This window comes from Lissotriton vulgaris, chromosome 2_1, assembly GCF_964263255.1.
Source record: "Lissotriton vulgaris chromosome 2_1, aLisVul1.2, whole genome shotgun sequence".
Lineage (NCBI taxonomy): Eukaryota > Metazoa > Chordata > Amphibia > Caudata > Salamandridae > Lissotriton > Lissotriton vulgaris.
This window is the reverse complement of record NC_141687.1, coordinates 328,441,997-328,465,258: the sequence shown is the minus strand read 5'-3', so window position 1 is coordinate 328,465,258 and position 23,262 is coordinate 328,441,997. Positions and strand designations below refer to the sequence as shown.

At 46.8% G+C, this 23,262-nt stretch overlaps 1 protein-coding gene across 2 annotated transcripts in view; it reads right to left on the bottom strand.

Moving 5' to 3' along the window:
* Window positions 1-23,262, bottom strand: part of LOC147730279 (uncharacterized) — a 271,641-nt gene that overhangs the window by 165,773 nt on the left and 82,606 nt on the right. For both annotated transcript variants that reach the window (XM_086958537.1, XM_086958539.1), the window contains exon 3: window positions 13,443-13,550. In XM_086958537.1, coding sequence (XP_086814663.1) covers window positions 13,443-13,550 — 108 coding nt within the window. The remainder of the gene's footprint in view (window positions 1-13,442; window positions 13,551-23,262) is intronic.

Here is a 23,262-nt window from a genome sequence, read left to right as displayed (position 1 = left end):
ACATGCAGAGGCTATGGCCTACCCCCCCCCCCTAGCAGAGTGTCTGTCGCCCCATAAACCCGAAATATAGCAAGAGAAGAGAAGAAGAAAGAAAAAAGGAAGAGATAGCAAAAGAATGTAAACCAGTGATATAGGGAGTAAGAAAAGAATTTCTATCCTTGAACTCCCACTAAAGAAGGGCCGGGAGGAGGGCCAGTTACACATATGCACGAACACCGCCGGCCCAATAAACAGTCTCCACCCCAATATCGGCAACAAGTAGAGTCAGCAAAAGTCTAACAATTAGGGAGAGCAATTCACATTTCGTAATGAAACAGGCCGAATTCGGGTCCCACACAATCTCCACCCACCAGCCCAGCAATTCAACAAAGGGGACCGTCTAGCCCTGGCCCGATCTGGGGCTCGCCCTCTCACCCACTCTCCGTGATAGTCCAGTGCAGTCCAGGTTGGCGAGAGAAAATGGCCGCCTAGAGGAGGGGGGAGGTGCATAAGCATGGAAAGAGCGTCGCCTGTCCCCAGAAAATGAACCTCCCTTGGTCACAAGCTTCTCCGATGTATCCAAACGACAAAAGTCACAGAACAGGGAGGTCAAAGTCTGTGATAAAGGAGTAGATGAAGAGGCATGAGGACAGGCAGCTGCCATCCAAGGCTGTGAAGCCGGGAAACAATGCATACCGTCAGGCACGGAACAAAGGGGAGACAATGTAGCAGCGACAGACCTGGTGGGTGGCAACAAGTCGTTACAAGCCACAGCAATGGCTACTTTAACCTCCACAGTAGCACTCTGAGGCGGCGGTATGCTGATAGACTGTAGCAATTCCAAGTCAAAACTTTGTCGGGGATGGACCCCCTGCTCCCGACATAAAGCACGGGCACATGCATCAATTTGAACACCCAGTACACTGTAGTTGTGCATCATCGCCGATCGCAGCTCACCCAAGGTCGTCAACACGTCTGTATATGTCCATTCAGGCTGTGGTTCCCAAAGTTCTGCACTCCCGGGGGAAGAATGCACCTCGGCCCCCTGCACGCTAGTGGGCTCGCTGTTCCATGATGAGGGTGCGTAGTCGTCCTCACAGTGGCGAAAAGCAGGCATCGCCATCTTGTCCTCAATCCACCGGAGCGCTGAGGGGGGGAAGGGGGGTCACAGGGCGCGACCGATCAACAGCTGTCGTTCCCCGGGTACACTATATCCCCCTCGGTCTGCGGCGTAGTCAGGAATTCGCCGGCAGTGTGATGAATCAGGGAGAACCGAGTGGGGCTCTCCGATGCCGGGCAGAGGGACAATAGGAGCCGACCAGAATCATGGCGGCCACGGACAAAGGACTCGTAGACAAAGCACGTCTTCCCCCTGGCTCCGTGCAACTCAGCGCGTACACGGTAATTCTTGGCAGCAGGCGGTGGCCGGGCTGTATGCGGAGGAAGATGACTTTTTGCTGTCGCCCAGCCCCCACAGCAGATCGGCTGTGTCGGAGCACGTGAGGTCCAGCAATGCGCTGCGGAACAGGCAGGGTCCCGGGCTAGGACGGTCCGTCGGATAACTTCTGTCTCCAGGCGGGTGGAGAGATCGGAGGAACACCATCAGGACCAGCTCCGCTTCCCGCACATTTTCGGTTCAAGAAACACCAGGATGGCACGCAGGATTGCGGTGCGGGATTCCGGGGCCGGCGGTGCCGAGAGGCTGCACGTCCGCTCGGGTCGCCATCTTGGCTCCTCCCCTCGTTTGCTTTCTTGATATTTGCGCCAGTGAAGTCAGATACCTCAGAGAGTTCTGGGATTGAAGGATCAATACTATGGTCATCGCTGGAGTAGCTAATTTCACTAGACGTCGAGACCCCGGTTTCATAAATATCCGAGTCAGAATCAGCTGCTTGGGTTTCAGAGTATTGTATTATAGCGTTTGTCGGGGGAGAAGGAGATTGGGAGTTGGTTTAATGTTTGAGGTCTTAGGGAACTTATCCGATCCTTTCGGTTGAATTCTGGCTTCATTCACCCTTTCGTTTCCCAAATCTGATATCAGAAATCCAGGATCGGCCATGGATCTTGCCCCGTGGTTCGAAGCCGCTCCGATTGTGGCTCCAGGAGCTACGTAGTCCTCCCTGTTTGGCCTGTTGTTCTCATGGATACGATCCTCCAGGACCCCGGGTGGGGGCCTAAGAATTGTTGGTTTGGGAGAATCCCCAAACCCTTCTTTGGAGAGCGGGGCGAAGATATTTGAGATCTTTGGCTGAAGCTCTATTGAATGACAGGTGGTTTTGGCAGAAGCTTTCAGAATCTTTATTGCTTGTAGTCGTTTCGCTTTTTTGCCATTAATTCCTGATTGTCCTGATCGCTTCCTTCTGTATCTTTCGCTGGATCCTTCCCAGCATCCTTCCCTGTCCCTTTCCCCCTTTCTTTCCCTTGCTTTTTTTCCTTCGTAAGTTCTTTATCGTCATTTTTCTCACGATGTGTATCTTTCTTGTCTTTATTGATTTTATCTTTGTCTTTGTTAGTTTCTTTATCCTTGACCTTATCGTTGCCCCTGTCCTTGTTCCTGTCTTTGACGTTATGGTTGTCTCCATCTGTCTCTTTAACCTGATTATCTTGATTACCCTGATTATCTTGGTTTTTGCTCTTTTTTGCTTTTGCACCCCTGGTTTCTGGTCTTCTTTGGGTTTCCTTAGGGCTCTTTTAATCCCCTTCACTCGGGGTAATCTGTATGATTGTTGATTCATGACTATCTTGTACGTCTTGTGCGCCTTTTAGTTCAGACGCTCCTCCTGTTGCGACTGATGCCTCCAGTGACTTGCCTGGAGGCCTGCAAGCTGGGGTCTGTTTCCCATAAATCCATTGTTTGTCTTACTTTTACTTGTACTTTTACGTGGAGGCTTAAGGTTGCTAGCGTAGGGATAGGGACAAAGATAGAGAAAGAGATTTCCCGTGGCTCTTTTGCTTGGTCTTGGTCTTGGTCTTGATTTTTATTTTGATATGAATGAGTGGATATGGATCTTTGGTGCCCTTGCCCCGGCTCTTCTGGTGGTTAAGTAGACATAATTTCAGCTTGACTTTTTTTTTTCCTTTGGGGCTTTTTGCGCCCCCCTCAGGCTCCCCAAGTTCCCCAGGCTAAGGGTGCCTGGAGGTATCCGTGTATTTCCGTTATGATGCCCCCTGATGTAGATGCCGATGCTGACCTTGCTCTCTCAACCACGCTCTTTACAGTGCTCTCTGCTCTTGACACAGACACCAGCGGCTACACCGGCCTAGACTCTGCCTTAGACTCTGCCCGTCCACTTACAGGAGCTTTGGGGGTGAATCTAGCTTTTCCTATATGTTAGCGACTTTGCACTATGTACTATAGGCCACTGATTCTCTCTCTTCTCTCTTCCTCCCTTCCTCCCTTTCTGCCAGTGATGAGCCGTGCGAATCAAGCAACGATTCTGTTATGGGGCCGCGAGGGATGCCTGCGGGATGCCTGCGAGGGATACCGAGCCGAGTCAAGGATGAAGGAGGATGACAGAGCAAGAGAGCAGGAGAGTAGGCAGGCCAGCGGGGAGATCGAGGATCGAGCTTTGGTGAAGGTGATGGAGGTGGCTGGGGGAAGCCAGAGCTCACGGTCCGTTTTGGCAGGTCAGTTGTCAGTGGTGATCACGAGCAAGAGCTTGGAATCTGGGATAGCTATACAAAGGAAAGTCTGTGTGGATATCTGTCCATGAGGGATAGGTTAGCTGTTGTCCATTGCTCCGATATTACTTCGTTCGCCCCGTTCCGTTTCCCACCCGTAGGTACGTGCCTAACTGCTGCTGCCACTCAGTCCCTTTCCTCTGATGGTTTGCTCTAATGGTTGCTCCAGTAGTCCGGTAGTTGACAGCGGTGTTTTGGATCTTTTGGGTATGTGCTGCGTCAAATGGTAGCAACTGCCGAACAGTTCCCCTGGTGAAAAAGATAGTGGAAAAGTTTTCTACTCACGGAAGCCGCTCATAGACGTCCCAGCCAGCCGGTTTCTATCCAGCACACCTCCGCGCTTCCCCTCTTCACACTGTGATCCAGTACTCGGCTCGACTCCAGCTTAGATATATGTGTAAATGTAAAAGGGGATTAAAGGATTAAAACTTATCCAATCCCGCACCATGACACTGCGTAGCACACGGCATAGCTCAGCACTCAGGTCCCGGTAGGGTTCAGCTCTGCGGAGCGATGTTTGGCGACTGCTCACACTGGCGCCATCTTGCCTCCTTTACAGACCTTGGTTTCAAATCGACTTTCTTGCATGACGAAAATGTCTGACTCTGGGAGGTCACTTTTCTTCACTGTGCCTCCTTTTCTATGCTCATCACATTTGGGAGCACCTTGAAATAATTTGAATCATGATATACACATTAAAAAAAAACTTGTTTGTGTATGGTTTAATAGACAATAATGTTTCTCCACCTATAATAACAATAGAATTATTGTTTAAAAGGCACAAAGCAACCGACTTGCCTCTTCGGCGAATAACAAATTGTGATCAGGGCCCAAGGGAGAAAGAGTGTGATACCCATCCAGGATATGAATTGCACAATGTCCAATCAGGAAACGAGGTTTCAAGCCCTTCTTCCCAGCTAGATCAAACTGTGTGACACTAGGTCATTACTTTTCTTCGCTGTGCCGACTGTTCCACGATCATCACATCTGAGAGTTCTTTGAAATTATTCAGTTCAGGATGCGCAATTTTTTAATACACCTTAATGTTGCTCCATAGACTTATTTAGAAGAAACAAAACAACGGACCTGCCTCTTGAGTCACTAATACATTGTCAGAGCAGAAGGTGTGTAGTGTGCTAAATCTTATAAAGGCCTCTTGTGGTGACGGTCTAGTGTTCTGTCACCCTGAAACGGAAGGGCCGGGACAGGAAGCGGAAGGCGGCCATTTTGTGGTTTTGGCGCCGACCGCTTAGCGAGTAGACGTGGTTCCCGGCGCTCCGGGGAAATAAAGCATAATAGGCCTAATTACTGTCTTCGTGTTGTTCTTTGGGGCACACCACAATGGCGACGAGGCAAGGGATTTAAAACCCGCCCCCCCCCACTCACCAGAGAAAAAAAATAAAAAAATGCACGAAGGACAGGGCGGTGACAGAGAAAACGGCGATCCCGGAGAGTGGCAGAGGACACAAGGCTGTCCCGGTCGCAGGCACGAGTGCGCCCCAGGCATAAAGAGGGGACCGCACAGCAACAGGAGGCACGCCGACTGGACACACGCAGCCACGGTGAGCGCCGCAGTCGAAGGGTTTGCACTGAGCAGCACAATTGGGGCGCAGGAAGGAAGAGGTAACGCAGCCCACGACCGAGCGGTCAACCCTCTGATCAGTGACCCTGCACAGCACGCTGGCGGCCCAGCACAGACGCGGGAAATGGTCGAACACGGTGGATACGGCGCAAAGGGACAGTCCACAGGCGCTCCCAATCACAGAGGGTGCGGCGAAGGGTGGTGCGACAGGCAGTGAGCACAGTGACGAAGATACGGACGAACAACAGACGCCTGGGAGCCCACCTTGCCGGGCCATCCCAAATCAAGCAGGCCCCAGAGGTAACAACAAGATGGCTACATAGTCCACCTCCCTCACCCAAATGGTGCCATTTCTATCGAAGAGCGGTGAGCCAGAGATGCAATGGGAAGACTGGAACCGGTATTTCCTCAAACCCTTGGAAGCCCTAGAAGAAGAGGGTGAAGTAGCATTCTCGAGCCCAAGGAGAAAGAAGACACTACTGCACAATTTGGGCCCAGAGGGGATTAGAGTGTATGACACCATCGTCAAGGGCGCAAGAGACGCAGCAGACACAGACGTGTTCAGCCATGACATTGCAGACCTCGACGCGCACTACAGGCCAGTAGTGTGCGTAGCGATCGACAGACACAACTTCTTCCAGAGGAAGCAAAAGAGTGGAGAGTCGGTGGATGAGTACGTGGTTGCACTACAGAAATTAGCCCTGACATGTAAGTTTGGCACGCTACATGATGAGCTAATAAGAGACCAGATCATTATGCACACGTCCAGCACCCACGTCCAGGAGAAACTATGGGTCAACGGGGATGCCCCCCTAAAGGAAGTCTGGGCCTTGGTGAAGAAGGCGGAAATGTCTAAGCGATGCGCGCAAGCTGCCAGGAAGGAGGCAGGAGGGACACAGATGGTCTGCAAGATAATGACGCCGGTGAAAGGTGAAAGAGCAAAGCAGAGAGAACCTAAAAAGAGGCCAAGATAATAAAAGGACCTCCCAAACCAGCCACACAGACCAAAGAACAGGAAGAGGCGGACGGCCGAGCTGTTACAGGTGTGGAAGCATGTCGCATTTAGGAAACGACAAAGCATGCCCGGCATTCAGGGCGAAAAGCTCCTACTGCAGCGTGTTCGGACACTATGAAAAGGTATGCCGCCGAAAACCCAAAGGGGCCATGGTCAGATACGTAGACCAAGAACACCAAGAAGAAGTAGAGAGCCAAGTGGAGGACGAGGACCTGGAGGAAGTCCTCTACATTGACGTCCAGATATTGGAAATGGAGGGTGCCGAGTCAGAAAAGCCCAGGCTAGACATGCACATAGGAGGTGTGCCCATGGAGATGATCGCGGATAGCGGAGCGCCCATTACCATAATATAGAGACAAGTGTGGGAGGAGAAATTCGTGTCAAAGGTGGAGGAGGAGTTGCATCCGATGGATCTACGACCGGTCACGTACACGGGGCAAAGGATTCCTATGTTAGGGTACTACCCCTTGCTATTTGAATTCAGAGGCCGTCAAGCACACTGCAAACTGTATATTGCCGAAAAGGGCCCGTCTGTACTCAGCTGGAAGGACCAAGGGGCGTTAGGAATACAGCTGAACCCGGGTGGCATAGAGAAAATCATGCTTATGGACATGGAGGAAAAGAATAACGATGAAGCCTGGCACAGGGCGTATCCCAAGGTGTTTAGTGGACAAATAGGTGAACTGGCCAAGTACAAGCACCTCATTAAATTGAAGGAGGGGGCGAAACCAGTCGTTCACAAAGTTAGGAACATCCCCTTCCGGTGAAGGGAGGCGGTGCAAGCAGAACTTGATAGACTGGAAAGAGGAGGTGTGATAAGAGCCATCGAGAGCGCGGAGTGGCTTTCGCCCTTAGTGGTAGCACAGAAGCCAAATGGAAAGGTGAGGCTGTGCGTCGACCTCAGAGAACTCAACATCTCTGGTCGACAAGTTTCCCCTGCCCCGCATCAATGAGATGCTGGCAAAAACGAAAGGCATCAAATGGTTCTCCACTGTGGACTTGTCGTCAGCCTACCACCAGGTGAAGCTGCATCCATCGTGCAGTCACCTCACGTCATTTATCACACCTTTCGGCTGCTACGAGTTTGTCAGGATGCCGTTTGGCCTGGCCTCAGCGGCCGCGGTATTTCAGAAGCTTATGCACAGACTTTTCCGGAAGGTGGAAGGTGTTCAGTTCTTCCAGGACGACATCATGGTCATGGGAGAGTCAAAACAAGAACATAACGAGAAGCTGCACATGGTACTATGCACGTTGCATGAAAACGGGTTGACGGTAGAGTGGTCAAAATGCAGATTTGGGGTGCAGTCGGTCACGTACCTTGGCCACGAGGTGAGTGAGAAGGGTATTGAGCCAAAGAGAGCAAACATGAAAGCCATTCTGGATGCGCCTACCCCAGGTAAGAAGGAGGACATTAGGTCATTCCTGGGGATAGCTGAATATTATAGCAAATTCATTCCCCACTTTGCCACCAAGACGCACTGCTTACACCAGCTATTGAAGGAAAAGAACGGTTTCCAGTGGAACCAGAAAGAGCAGGAGGAATTTGATGCTTTGAAACGAGAGATGAGCGAGACCATACCCCTGAAGGGGTTTGACCCGGGCGCAGAATCCATTCTGACGACTGATGCGAGTGACCGTGGCCTGGGAGCAGTGTTAATGCAGCGATCAGAGACGGGAGAGACATCGACGGTCAGCTTTGCTTCAAGGTCCCTGGCGCCCAACGAGGAAAAGTTCAGCGTCATAGAAAAGGAGATGCTGGTGGTAGTGTGGGCAATGTAGAGGTTCAGGCAGTACCTATGGGGTGCCAAGTTCTTGGTGAGAACAGACCACAAGCCCCTGGTCCAGGTGCTGACTTCCAGTGGCCATGCTCATGCGACGCCAAGGATCGCTAAAATGACACTGCGCTTATTGGACTTTGTGTATGACGTAGAGCACATACCAGGGCCGCAGAACAAAGTGGCTGACTTCCTGAGTCGAGCGGCGGCCATGGAGGAGGTGAACAAGCAAGAGATCCCGAAATGGGAAGGATACATAGTGGCTACCATCCAAGACATGGAGAAGGTGATCAGTGCACAAGAGTGGGAAGAAGCTTACCAAGCCGATGAAGAAATGAAGGCAATTAAAGGATATGTCGTCCATGGGTGGCCAGAAAAGAGACACCTCAAGGAGTCATTAAGAAGGTACTGGGAAGTAAGAGATGAATTGTCACTGGGAGAGAATCCAATATTTCTCTTAAGAGGAGACAAAGTGATTCCCCCGCAAGGCATAATAGATCACTTAATGGTCTTGTTACACGAAGGGCATCAGGAAATCACCAAGACCAAAGCTCTGGCCCGGCAAGCGTACTCGTGGCCGGCCATCGACGTCCAGGTCGAACGACATGTGAGACAATGTGAATCATGCACCAAGGCGGACAAATCCCAGAGTATGTTGAGATCGCCTTTGGGAAAGTTCCCAGTGCCTGATGGACCGTGGGAAAGGGTGTCAGTCGACATAATGAGACCCATCCTCAACAAGGAAGGAATACAGAAGTATGCCCTCGTACTGATTGACAAGTATTCCAAATGGCCTGAGGTGGAGGTGAAGGAGACCGTAGATACCGACGCGGTGGTAAATTTCTTGAGAACCATATTGGTCAGGGAAGGAATTCCTAAAATCATCACGTGTAACAATGGACCGCAGTTCACGTCGGTGAAGTGGGAGGCGTTTATATCTAGGAATGGAATAGAGGTCAAACATACCCCCATATATCACCCGGCAGGCAATGGACAAGTGGAACGCTTTAACCAGGTGATCATGGGCACCATTCAAGCAGCCATAAACGATGGACTGGACTGGGAGAAGGAGTTACCTAAGATGATATGGGCCTACCGAATCACTCCGGGCTGCACGGGATACAGTCCCTTCAAGGTACTGAGAGGGAGAGATGCATTTACAAAGGACAACATGGTGTGGAGGAAAATGGTGGTGCAAAGTAGATGGTCGCCTGCGGTGGTCAGGAGGAACCTGGAGAAGGCGCAGGAGGCATACACTGAACACTTCAATAAGAGACACAGTGTACAGGGAGTGTCACTGGAGAAGGGCGACTGGGTAAGGGTGAAGTTGGCGATCCTAAAGAGGAAAGGGGAAAGCAAGTTCTCACCTCCCCTACAAGTACTAGAGCCTTACGCCAGGTCGGCATTGCTTAGCGACGGAAAGGTGTGGTCGCAGGACAGAATAGCGAAATGCAGCAAGATTTTGAAGTGGGGAGAAGAGACAGAGGAAGGAGCAGAGTACGTGGACGATGGAGAAGAAGGAAGTGGCGAAAGAAACATGGAGAAAGTAGGAGAAGGTATGCACCAAGTGGATGAGAGGGGTGTTGAAAGGGATGAAGAAAACAGAGTTTCAGGAGGTGCGAGAGGTTGGTGCTAGAAAGGAACGGAGAAGGACATGACGGGGAGTGACCCAGATGGTACAGGAACTAGGAGTTGCATGTTGGAACAGGGAAGTGAAAGAGGAGACGGAGTGATGAAGACGAGAGCAGGGAGAGTCGTAAGGATACCGGAGAAGTTCAAGGACTTTGATATGAACCGCAAGTAGTAGAGCAAGAGCTTTAATAACTGTCATTGCATAAAGGGGGGGAGATATGTGGTGACGGTCTAGTGTTCTGTCACCCGGAAACGGAAGGGCCGGGACAGGAAGCGGAAGGCGGCCATTTTGTGGTATTGGCGCCGACCGCTTAGCGAGTAGACGTGGTTCCCGACGCTCCGAGGAAATAAAGCATAAAAGCCCTAATTACTGTCTTTGTGTTGTTCTTTGGGGCATACCACACCTCTCAGCGCAGTCATATAATCGAACATGCTTGGGTAAAAATATTTGAAATATATTTTAATTTAAAAGTGCGTACATCAGCTATAAAAATGTGGCAGGCGCGTCCGAGGATGGCCTGTGTCATGGGTCGCCTATTATTACAGTTTCTTGACAGCAGCAGCACCAATAACGCATTGCAAGACCTCTTCTTTCAAGGAATGGTGACTAGGGAAATATGTCCCACTTGCACATTCTAATTCTCTTTCTTAATATTTGGTGGTATACAGCTATACTGCTGTGGAAAGCACCTGACCCTAAAGGGGCAAACTTTAAGTGCCAAAACATGCTGACAGAAAAGAGAAGCAGTCTCTGTTGCTCGATCCTTCTGTTTTTAATTTTGTGGTACTGAGACACTAGTAAAAACCATGTCCAGCTCACCCAAATAATTTTAATCTAGGTCTGACAGTTTAACAAAGGGAGTATGTCGACCAAAAGGGACATAATATAAACCCAATTCTGGAATCCATAGCTAAAAAACTGTCCTGTCACTGAAGTATAACACTCTTGTATGCTTCCCAGTGCCAGATGTGTGAGCCGCTGATGTAGCGTTCCACACTGAACATTAGGTAAGTGAAGGTTCTCACTCTTTGTGAGTACCTTAATGTATAGCATTTCTACAAGAGGTTTTGCTTTTTCTTTCAGCAGTTTTCTGCTTCTTGTATGTTTATATCCGTTTAAATAAATCATACAAGTCTTTTAATTCCTCTTACTCCCTATCCTGTGTGTTAGCCACCTATGTTGTACCTGTCCTGTATGTGTGCGGAGTGAACCTTGCAATGTTCCTTATGCCCCTTCCACTTATTCTTTACTTCCTCATTGTGCTGGAGAAAGGTGCACAGCTGCTGTCCATGTTCTTCCTTTCTTGCATAACGAAGCTCTGCATAAAATTTTCCACTAGACAAAAGACAAAACGATTTGTATTGCCAATGCTTCTTAAATGCATGATGAGTGAATTCTCACAAAATATGTGAGCAGACTTTACTTTTAGTTTTAGATGTGAAACAAGCTTTTTTTCGGTGCACTAGATGGCTTTGTAAACATTTTAAACATAGCTGAAAAGTGTCTCCATGGCATGGATAACATCTGCCACTTGAGCCAACAGCACTCTGCATGCTGGGATTTAGAGGCCACAATGAATGTGTTATACAGCAACAGTACAAGCCCCACAGTGCAACATGATGTTGGCTGAAAAGTCAGGAATGGCTGATCATATCATATGTCAGACAGACTCAAAATCAAATGTAGCTCTGGATTTGCTGCTCTCTTTCTTGTAGGAAATCGCATGTTCAACAGCGCAGTGGGCTATAGGGCGGCAAGAGGATTTCAAATACAAATAGGAGCATATTACTGCTAATGGGGTATTATTAACACTCATTGGAAAAAAGGCTTGTAATTTAGCAGACCTTTGCGAGTAGCAGCAGCCAGAGGTGTAGCGTGGGTTGCTAGTGCCAGGGACAAGGCAAGTATCCTTCCACATTCTTAAGGGCGAAAAATGTTCTTTCAAAATTTGTAACCCCTAAGAGTTTTGTACCCGGGGCAACCACCTTCTGGCTACGCCACTGGAAGCAGCTGGACGAGACACAAAGGAAAATCAATATGATGGCGCCCCTCTTCCAGACAGAAGCTTGCAGGGACTTGGGTGGAGTGTCTCCATCTCCATTGTGCTGCGGCCTGCCTGCTTTGCACAAGTGCAGCACCATCTTCAGCTGCTGCCCTGGAGGGCTGCCACTGGTAACTGTTACTGCAGCTTCAGTTTCCTGGCAAAGAGGAAATGCAGATCCATTCAGTTTGCCAATAACAAGAGTTTCAGGGCCCTTTGTTGGAAACACCAAAAGGAAAGGCTGACGGACAGATGGGAGAGTGGTCAGCACGAGGGCAGGTGACTAATCAGGAAAATAGAGGATGGACCGACAGGACACACGGACAGTCTAGTAAACGAATGAAACATGCAAAGCACACTGGGCTTTAAGTGGGATGAAAAAACATAAGGGGCGTGGCCTTAGAAGTGTAAGCAAATGGCATGGCCTGTACAAAAAAGTGTGAGTTGTAATATATTTAAACTAAACTCCTGTACTTGCCATAGCTTGTCACCCAACGAGCATTTGATTAGCTCTGTGTCAGCTTTCTGTTATTGCATTCATACAAGTCACACAAAAACAGACCTGGACCTAAAACAAGCCAGGCCTATTGGTTTTGCCAATGCTTGCTAGCAGTATCAGAGAAATGAGTAAGAATAGTTATGTTGTGAATAATTTGAATTCAAAATGTTTATGTATTGCAAATATGAGATTGCCAATTAAACATTGCTAAGGTATGTGGAAGGGTCAGTGGTTTTCAGAGTCTCTCATTCACTCACATTCTACCCTTTGCCCCTCTTCCCTCTCTCACTATGTTAAAAACCTGCACCCTTTTTCTCCCCCACATCTTTCTGAAATCCTCTTTTGTATATCTTGCATCTCATCTCTTTCTTCTTTAGCACTTTGTTTTCACTCTCTCCTGTATGTTCTTCCTTGAATCTCCTTCACTTCAGCATCCATATCCACACAGACACACAACACGCCCACTAACATGTGAGCATTGAGTTTTATTTTACTTTATCCCTGCCAATGTTTTGACAGTTGTGCACCTCCTTCACGCACTTACAAATTGAATCACACTTAGGATTGCCACACATAACTACTGCTCTGTGAGCTCTGCAGGGAGGGAAAAGACTGGCTGGACAAGCATGTGTTCTGGACACCTTGATGACCCACTGACATATACTGTGAGGAGGTTGTGCTTACTACCTTCAGTCTCAACCCAAAAGATCTCAATTGTGGCCCATTATAAACACCCACCCACATACTGAACGGCCACAGGCACTAGAGGGGACAATATGCTATATGAAAACAAATACCCAACATCCTGTAAATAGCAAACACTCTGAGGGAAAGCAACATTAAGTAAAAAGTGAGAAATGTCAACAGGAAATACTGGGTCAACCTGGATTACCTTAACGGTTGTTGCAGTGGTTTTTCAGAAACCGACCAGTGTTTTTTTCTTGTAAAGCTACAAACATGTGCATAGAGGCCGGTTCAAGGCCAGGCTTTAACTACTGCCGTGTCTGAGACCCAGATGGACCCACCCCACCTGAAGCCCTAAGGCCACACAACCACTGAAACAGGCATGCACATCAACAGACAGTGAAAGAAACATTCAAATGCACAAGCAAACATGCTCAAACGAGCAGACACACATATTAGGAACCACAAAAGCACACAAATAGGAAAACCAAAAACATATGAACACTGATAAACACAGAAAGAACACAGAAAAGCACGTTGTTGAGTTTCATACCTCGCTTTCTGTGTACCACAACAACAACTCCAGCGATGAGGAGGAGGAGGATGACCAGGCCGAAGACCCCAGATACTATGCCAGCCAGAGGAGGATGCCAATCCGTGCCTAAAAATAAAAAGAGTGAAGATTATCAGTGGTGGACTGGGCAGATGGGCAGCCCACTCCTGGGGGACTGTCTGTGTGTTATTATTTTTTTTTAAACTTTCATTATTAAACAATTGCTCGGTATACAGCAGATACAGTTGGTGGATCGAATGCATAGTATACATATAGTATATGACACCCAGGTAAGCAGTCATTGTCTCATGCGGAGACTTCGCAATGTGCACAGGTGTTGCTGCCCCCATATGAAATAAATACAACAAAACAGATCTACCCCCTACTCCCACTCTGGTTTCTGTGTGATCTGATAACCAACCTCCATAAGAATGCCAGCCTGTGTGTGATTCTTAGTCACAGACCACTTAATTTCACAAACCCACCATTACCCAATAATCAAGGACAATTTAGTTGGTGTTGGAGCCCACGTATATCACTCAACTTCAGAAAATCATGGTGCCCAGGGCCAAATAAAACAAAAATAGATATGCAAGATAGATTTCCACATTTTAAAAGTCATAACTCAAACATGAGTGTGATGCTAGCGGTTCACAAAGACTAGGACGGGTCGACCCCAATTGTGTAACTTCCATAATTTATGTAGATTGTCTGCTTTTGGACAGAGACATATGTGACGTAAGTTGCCAAACCCTGATTCATCCGTATCTTCAGGTGCTCCAGGGTTTGCTTGGCCTGCCTGAACTTTCCTAGTTCTAATGGGCTTGTGAGCTCTTTTAGTAAATTCACTTGGAGGAGACCAGTTCCCCTAGAGGGAAAAGCTTATGTTATGTAATGCCGTGAGGAATAAGGCATCAGAATCAGAGTCTTTAAAAGGGTCATCCAGTTTAGAGAAACAACGGTTCTCTTGACCAAGGCTTGAATCTCGAACAACTAGAAGTGTAGAACGTTGCTTTGTTCGATGATGTGAGGGATTGACATTGATCCACATTCCGTCCATCATTTGTTCTGTTTACATATGTCTGATGATGTCAGCTGGGGTTTTGAGATCTACTGTGACATCATGTGGTGGATGGCCCCCTTAAGGCTTGATCAAAGTTGGCAATTGACTAAGTCTTCCCCTTTCCAAGCCCTCAATACTCTGGTAAAAATATTAGAACCATAAGAAGTCCCACTATCATAGATGTGCATAGCAAATACATTCCTTTTTAATTAGACCGACTCTTCACAAAAGCGTAGCGTGCATGTCGAGCAGCCCAACCTTAACCCTTCTGCTTTCAGGCTGTTGGTAATAAAGAGAAGAAACAAGTGTTTGTCTCGTGTCTTTCCTCTGACCTCTTCTACCCCATCCCTCTCTTAGGTTTAAATGTGTTTTATTGACATTTAAGGATGTGCACAATGCAATAATCTTCCCACCTTCTTACAGAGGCCAGTGGGGGCAACACAGGGGGAAAACTTCAACAACAACAGGAAGGGTGAAAGTTGGAAGGGGCAAGGAGGGGACCAAAGGGTCAGGAGGGGGAGGGAAGAGGGGGGTTAGGTAAACATGCTCGACAAACCTCAGCAGGGAAAGGATGCTAGGCCTTCAGTGCATGGTGGAGGAAATGTATGCTTGAAGTTCTCTCCTACACATCAGTCGATGTCATGTTCACGTCGCGTAAGGCAGAGAACTTGTAAATATGTTGGCCAAGTCAGCTCCCTGAATTCATTAGAAGGAAAGTGTATGCAGTGTCCCCATGTTTTGTCAAATAGTGGCAGGGCACTATTTAACACTGCTGTTAAATTCTCTATTCCTACGAGGTCCTACAATGTATGCGGCCAGTCCAGTTGTGTCGGCACAGCATCTGTACCCCAGAGGCACAGGAGGACTTGTTTGCTGTGTCAAACGCCAGACTGATGCCCCCCCCCCCCTCCCATCATCGATTTCAGTGGATTTGTTAGGGTACTCGGCTGCGACAGAAGGTTATACCTGGGGAACTTGGGAAAATCAGTGGCATAGATCCCATTAACGTCTGCCAAGACCTCCGCCCAAAATGATTGCATCTTGGGGCAATGCCAAAGAAGGTGTGTCAGTCTGCTAACTAGCCACAGTGTCTCCAACATGTAACATCTCAGCCTTGCTTCCATTTAGTCACTCTAGTATAGCATGCCTCCTTTCCAACTCCAAGGAGCCCTAAAGGAGTCTTTTTGTGCCTGGGAGGAATGGACTACACCTCCCGGGCTACCCTACACTGCTTCCATTGCCTGTTGGGGAGAAGGAGGAGGCACTATATCCTGCTATCTTTCTCACTGTAAGGGACACTGAAGGAGTCTTTCTTTGCCTGTGGGAGAGGGATTACATCCCCCACACCACACTACTGCTGTCGTCTGCTGGGGATGGCAAGGAGGTGTTAAATAATACGCTGTCTTTTTCACTGCACGGGATTGTAGCAACAGGGTAATTTTAATCTATTTTCAGACTGGTGGTGACTATAATTTACTACCATTTCAGTCCTAGTTATATTTGCATTCATTTGTAAGGCTTAACTATGTGCTTTGACAGGGTTTAGTGCCTTTTTCCATTTTCTCGGGCCTACAGGCCCGAAAGCTAGAGAGAAGCCATTTTGTATCTCTGCCTCGGCTGTCCGAGGCGCTTGCAGGGTAAAGGTAATGTTTAGAATTCATCCTGTTGTTCAATAGAGAGGAACCGGTCAAGACTGGCCCTTATCGAAGGAATGTGTTTGTCTCCCCGGCTCTAGACGCAATACGCAGGTGGCCACTGCGGAAGGCGAAGGGAGCCGGGGACTGGTACAGGAATTCGGTGGGAGTCGGCCTAATGCCGGAATTTTCCATAGAGAAAGTGTGCTCTATGTTATCAAGGAGCGAGTAGAGTAGAGAGAGAGAGAGCAACGTGTGAAGGAGACCGAAGAAGTTGGTCTAAAGGCTGGTGCATAGAGATTGATACCATCAGCTAATCGAAATCCTGAAGTAAGGAAGGAGAGTGATTGAAAGTCCTGTAGTGACATCATACAGGAGTGGCAGAGACCGAGACCAGAAGAGGGTTCGAGTATTCTGGAACCATGGCAGCGTAGACGAGGTGTAGCGGTACAGACGTGTATTCGTGAGCCATAGAGGGAGAGCAGAGTCCCAAGCGCATAGAAGAGAACGAGAGAGAGAGGGATCAGCTCCGCTGCTGAGATGGAAAGACACACGTCCAAGGTGAGGCTTTATATGCCCTTCTGTAGAGGTAACTGATGATTGGGGGAGAGTGTGAACTTCATTTGGGAAATAACTCTTAAAGGTGAACCCCTATTAGCTATCTCCATTAGTGTAGATCGTCGGGTGACGTTAAACACATCGCCGGGTGACGTTAAACACATCGTCGGGTGACGTTAAACACATCGTCGGGTGACGTTAAAAAGACAGTCTTATGGGACTATAAAGATAGATCTAAAATGAGGTAAATATAGGACAAGATATGGAATCCATTAGGTGTTAGTAGTATGTTTGACTATACAGGCATGTAAATAGCTTCTTTTCACTTTCTCAGGTGAGTATTCTAGATGTCTTGTAAATAGTGGCCTGAGAAGAGTGTTGTTACGTGACGACTGGGCTAGCCACGGATGGTGAGCTGCCTGTTCTGAGAATCCGGTCGTTACACTTGGCGTCACAAACCGTTTTCGATTGAAGGGTGCGGGTATTCCTTCGTGATTCTGTATGAGGGTCCGTTGGTTCTCGCCGTGAAAGGTTTTATATATATGTTTTGTTGATTGTATATTTCTTGTTTGTTGTTGTGTGTCTCTTGAGATTGCACGATGTTTTTGAAAAAATCGAAATCGACCTTTCAATTGCCTTTGGAAATTCCAGGTTGGGAGTCAACTGCTTATGAAGCGCTTGCTCATGAATGGACTAATTCTACTGGTTTGAGTGAGAACTGGAATTCATGTTTGGAAGATACTGAGCCGGCTAAAGTTGTTGCGTGCTTGCAGAAAATTCCGGTGGCGAAAGGCGGAGAGCTTCCCATATTGGGACGTAGAGGTTGGATTTTATTGAATGCGTACAGGCTTGTACATGAGAAATGTTCTCGATTACAGCGTGAGAATAAATCCTTTGAAGAACAAGTTGTTCAGATTCAGAATGATGTTACTCTTTTACAATGTCAGAATAAATTGCTTGCTGACAAGTTAGAAACGTATCAGGCTGTGGCCGAAAGGGCTGCTGTGCGCATCGCGAAATACAAGTATCGATACAGACGTGGTAGAGTTAACACCAGGAAAGTGCGTATGGTTGTTGCGAAGGCAGGGCTCGATTGGAACCCTGACAAATGGGATGGTGATATTTGGAATTCTTCTGATTCATTTTCTTCGGCTGAAGAGAATGCTGCGCGTTAAGCATGGGCGAATTTTGCGAATCTGGCGTTCGTGAATTTTGCGAATTTGCGAACTCGCAATCCGCAAAATCCGCGAATTCTCGCGAATTTGTGGATTTTTTTGTGTTCGCAAGGATTTTTGCCAGTTCGCGAGCGTTTTGTACCAGTTCGCAATTGCGAACTTACATGTTGGCTCGCAACGGTCGCGATTATGTTGTTTCTACGTCTGGTTCATCATCACAGGTTCCCAGCACCCTCTGTTTCACCCCTGCCACCCTCTGTTTCACCCATGCCACCCTCTGGTACATCAATGCCACCCTCTGGTTCATCATCACTGTAGATTATGGGGGGAAAAAGCAAGCACACCTGCCCTGCTTCAACTGACATGAATTAATTTGGGGTTGATTTATTAATGTGTCACTGTTTTAAAATTCCAGTCTGGCACCTGCTTCCTTATCTGTAATTTGCTTTCTGTTGCAGTGCAATTTTTTTTCCCAGGACCTTTGTGGCCTACTTGTAGCTATTCTATGAGCCTGCTGTGAGGGTCAGAGCAGGGTCATACAATTGTTGCAACTAGCAACTGAACTCTGGAGGGGCCCCAGTCAGGAAGCACTACAGGGAATGGTTACTAATGATGAGTTTGAACTTTTGCACCTGCTGAATGCTTTCACTTTTGCAAAACTCGTTTTTCTGCAGAACAGCATTACAGCAATTGTAATGCCCCAAACAAGCTTACTTGTGAAATTTGATTTCTAATCCAAAAGTGATCCAAAGAAAGTCAAAAGGCCTCAAATCCAAAAAAGTGCAGGCAAATGTCAACCTGAGGAGTTATTCTGATAAAAATCATCATTTTCAGAAGGTCTATGCTGCTTGTTAGTGGATTTCTTGTGCAGAATTGCAATTTTCGTAATTTCGCGAGTGCGAGATTGTTGCTGCCCGCCGCACCTACATGTTCGCAATTGCGAACTTACACCGCACGCCGCAAAATTGTATCACCAAGAAAAAAAAATCCGCTGCGTGCGAATTTGCGGATTTTCGGTAAATTCGCGAGCGTTCGCGGATTGCGAATTTACCGAAAATCCGCAAAATCCGCGAGCGTAACGGATGTTCCGCCCATGCTTACTGCGCGTACGCCGTCTCGCACTAGACGTCATTGTACTTCTGAAGATCGTACTGAAATTTCTCCTCAACCGATTTATCGATGTAAATTACAGGGCAATCCTAATGCTCCCCAGGGAATTCCTCTTGACAGCTTAGAGGATTATACTCAACAAGAATTAAATGACATTTTAGACAGGTTCCGGCAGAAGTCGGGTGAATCTTTACTTACTTGGATGGTCCGCCTTTTTGATTTAGGTGCTTCTGGTATCTCGTTGGATAAAGGCGATGCAGTGAAATTTTGTACTTTGAGTTCTGATCCTACGGTTCAGGAATCTTTCCGTAATTACAATAGTGATGATCAGCCTAATTTGTTGCAGTTAGCTGTACAGGTTGTAATCACAAATACCCTACTGAATCTGATTGGCCTATTAATGAGAAGCCGTGGTATACTTTGAGAGATGCTTCTCAGCGATTAAAGGAGGAGGTTATGAAAACCGCAATCTTCCTAGGTACAGCCAACAGGTTGATGGATGGTTTGCTCAATACATCTGTCAGAAACAGAATAATTCGTTCTTCTCCTCCTGCGTACAAACAGGTGATGATGACCTTGTTAATTAATCAGACTGGTAACACTTTGGCTGAAGTGATTGAGGCTGTGCGTGAACTTGGTGAGTTGGGTGAGTGGAATAAACCTGAACGTCAGTCTCGACCGGAAGGTTGCACTACTGATTTCCAATTTTCTAGACGTGACATGTTTCAAGCTCTTGTGAAGGATGGTGTAAATGCTGATGACATTCATAATTTGCCGAATAATGTACTGTGGGCTATGTTTCGCAGGCGTGGCCTGGACAGGAAGGAAGGGGCTAGAAAGGTCCGTAAACAGACTTTGACGTTAGCCGTTCTGATGCTAGTGGAGATGATACGTTGCCTCCTCGAGAGAGAGAGGCAGAGAGAGAGGGAGAGAGAGAGAGTGGAGCAGGACACGAGACGGCTCGTCCCATTCTAAGAGGGAGAGGGATGAGAGAGATAGAAATGAGAGAAGAGATCAGTCTTCACGCAGGGATGAGAGAGAGAGAGATCGATCCCCAGAGGTGAGATTGAGAGACAAAAGATCACGATCCCTTGAACGGAGATCACAATATTTTTCAAATGACAAAAACCTTTTTCTTGAAGAGAAATGGTATGAACGAGAGGTAACATTACCCAAACGATATGAGAGCTCCAGTTCAAAATTGGGCTCATAGAGACTACAGGCCTTATGTAGACATTGAGATTTATTGGAGGCATCGAAATATACAGAGGGCCCGAGCATTAGTGGATACTGGAGCGGAGGCCACTCTAATTTCTGGAAATCCCAAAAAGTTTAAAAGACAGGGTTATACGATTACTGGCTTAGGTGGTAAAGAAACCCCTGCAGTACAAACTAAACTTGAAATGAGAGTAGGTAGGAACCCCCGAAAAGAGTATCATGTACTGGTGGTACCCCTTGATGAATATATAATTGGAATTGACATTTTGAAAGGCATGACATTGCATTTAGATGACGGATGTTATAAATTTGGACATAAGCATTATATATCAACAAAACCCGTGAGAGTCGGACGCTTAAAAATGCCTCCGATTAAAATTCCCCAAGCCACGAAGGTGGTTTCAATGAAACAATATCGTATTCCTGGTGGGCACGATGAAATCAGTGCTACCATTCAAGATCTGATGGACGCAGGAGTGGTAATTCCTATTACTTCGGCCTGGAACAATCCCGTTTGGCCGGTGCGCAAAAGTGATAATTCTTGGCGCATGACTGTTGATTATCGAGAATTGAACAAACATACCCCTTCTTTGACTGTTGCAGTCCCTGATGTTATTACCTTAATTGAAAGAATTCAGAAACCTTCAGGCACCTGGTATGCATCCATTGACATTGCTAATGCTTTCTTTTCGATTCCAAATGCTCCCGAATGTCAAGAACAATTCAGTTTTACATGGAATGGCCGTCAAATGACGTTTAGAAGTCTTCCCCAGGGCTTTGTACACAGTCCGACAATTTGTCACAGAATAGTAGCAGAGCATTTAGATGAGGTGACAGTAGATCCAAAAATTCAGGAGTGTCATTACATTGATGATATACTAATCCAAGGCGAGACACAAGATCAGGTGCGAATACAGTTAGAACGAATTGTTGCACATTTACAAAGCAAAGGCTGGGAAATCAATCCTGATAAATTGCAGGGTCCAGCACAAGTAAAACAGAAAATTGCAGAATTTGCAGTCCCTAAAAACAGAAAAGAAGCCCAAAGGTTCATTGGTTTGTTTGGCTTTTGGCGCCAACATATTCCACATTTGAGTCAAATTCTGACCCCTTTGTACAAAGTTACACGTAAAAAGAATGCGTTTGAGTGGAACAGAGCACAACAAGATACGTTTGATTTGGCGAAAGAAGCGATTCAGCATGCTTTGGATTTATGGCCAGTGCGTGATGGTGATGTGGATCTGAATGTATCTGTACAAGATATGTATGCAAATTGGAGTCTATGGCAAAAGCAAGGTACAACTAGAGTGCCTCTAGGTTTTTGGACTAAAAAGTTACCTGACGCTGGCGAGCGTTATACACCGTTTGAGAAACAGTTGCTTGCATGCTATTGGGCTCTGATGGATACCGAGCAATTAACATTAGGACATGACGTGATTTTGAGACCAGAAATTCCAATAATGCAGTGGGTTTTGAGTTCACCGAAAACTCATAGAATTCGTCATGCTCAGGAGGTGAGCATCATAAAATGGAATCGTGTGGGCCCAAAAGGAGTTGTGATGTTGCATGAGAAAGTGGCGCAGGCGCCGATGGAAGAGAAAGAGAAAGAGTTCTCCGTACCTATAGTACAGGAATCTCCTGTTAAGTGGGGTATGCCGTTCGATGATCTGTCCGTGGAGGATAGAAAACACGTATGGTTTACGGATGGTTCAGCCAGGTACATAGGAGAGAAGAGACATTGGAAGGCAGTCTCGTATAATCCCACAACTCAGAAATTGCTGAGCACTACTGGTGAAGGGCAAAGTAGTCAATTTGCAGAGTTATATGCTGTATACCAAGTTCTAAAACAAGAATTGCCAGGAACATGTCATATTTTTACTGATTCATGGTCAACTGCAAATGGGTTAGTAGTCTGGTTACCTACATGGCAGTCCCACAATTGGATGGTTCACAACAAAACTATTTGGGGTAAGGAACTGTGGCAAGAGATTTGTGAGTTACTTCCTCAGAGTAATGTAACTGTGTTTCATGTTGATGCTTATATGCCTATTGATTCACTTGACAAGTTATTTAATAACATTGCAGATGAGAAATCTAAAATTTCTGAGGCAGTGGTGGATCGACAAAATTCTGATTTGGCGGGATTGGCGAAATGGGCCCATCAAAAAGCAGGACATTTTGGAGAGAAAATTACTAGCAGGTGGGCTACTGATAGAGGCATTCATATTCCTCTTGATTTGATTAAAACAGCAATACTTCAATGTCCTATATGCCAACATTCCCGACAAAGAGAAGTCCCTAGAATAGTGAAAGGCCAGCTACATCGAGGTAAATCCCCAGCACAAATTTGGCAGATCGATTATATCGGTCCTTTACCTATGAGCAAAAATTGCCAATATGTCTGTACTGTTGTTGATACTTATAGTGGTTTTCTAATCGCTTTTCCATGCAAGAGAGCAACCCAAGTAAATACAATAAAAACATTGGATTTGATTACATTATATTATGGTACTCCACTTCAGGTGCAGTCTGACAATGCCTCCCATTTCAAAGGACGCCTAGTATAAGATTATTGTGCAGAAAACAATATTGATTGTGTATTTCATATTCCTTATTACCCACAGGCCGCAGGTCTGATTGAGAAAATGAATGGGCTGTTAAAAGACCAGCTATGCAAACTGTCAGACGGTACCTCAAAGAACTGGAGAGATCATTTATCAGATACTTTAATGATTTTGAATAACAGACCGTATTTGTATGCAAATTCTCCTTTAATGCGTTTATTTCCTCCTCACATTGATGTTCAACCGAATTCAGTTAAAAGCACAGTTTCTTATTGGCAAATCACTCCCGGAGCTTTGGCTCCACATAGAGCTAACCCTGGATCTGCAGGCTTAGACCTGCATTCTCTGAAAATGACTGTTCTGAAAATTAACAGTATTGTGATAATTGAAATACGAATTGGTATTCAAATACCAGCAGAACATTTTGGGTTGATTGCCCCGAGATCTGGTTTAGCTTTAAAAGGCATCCAGGTGCTTGGTGGAATAATTGACAGTGAT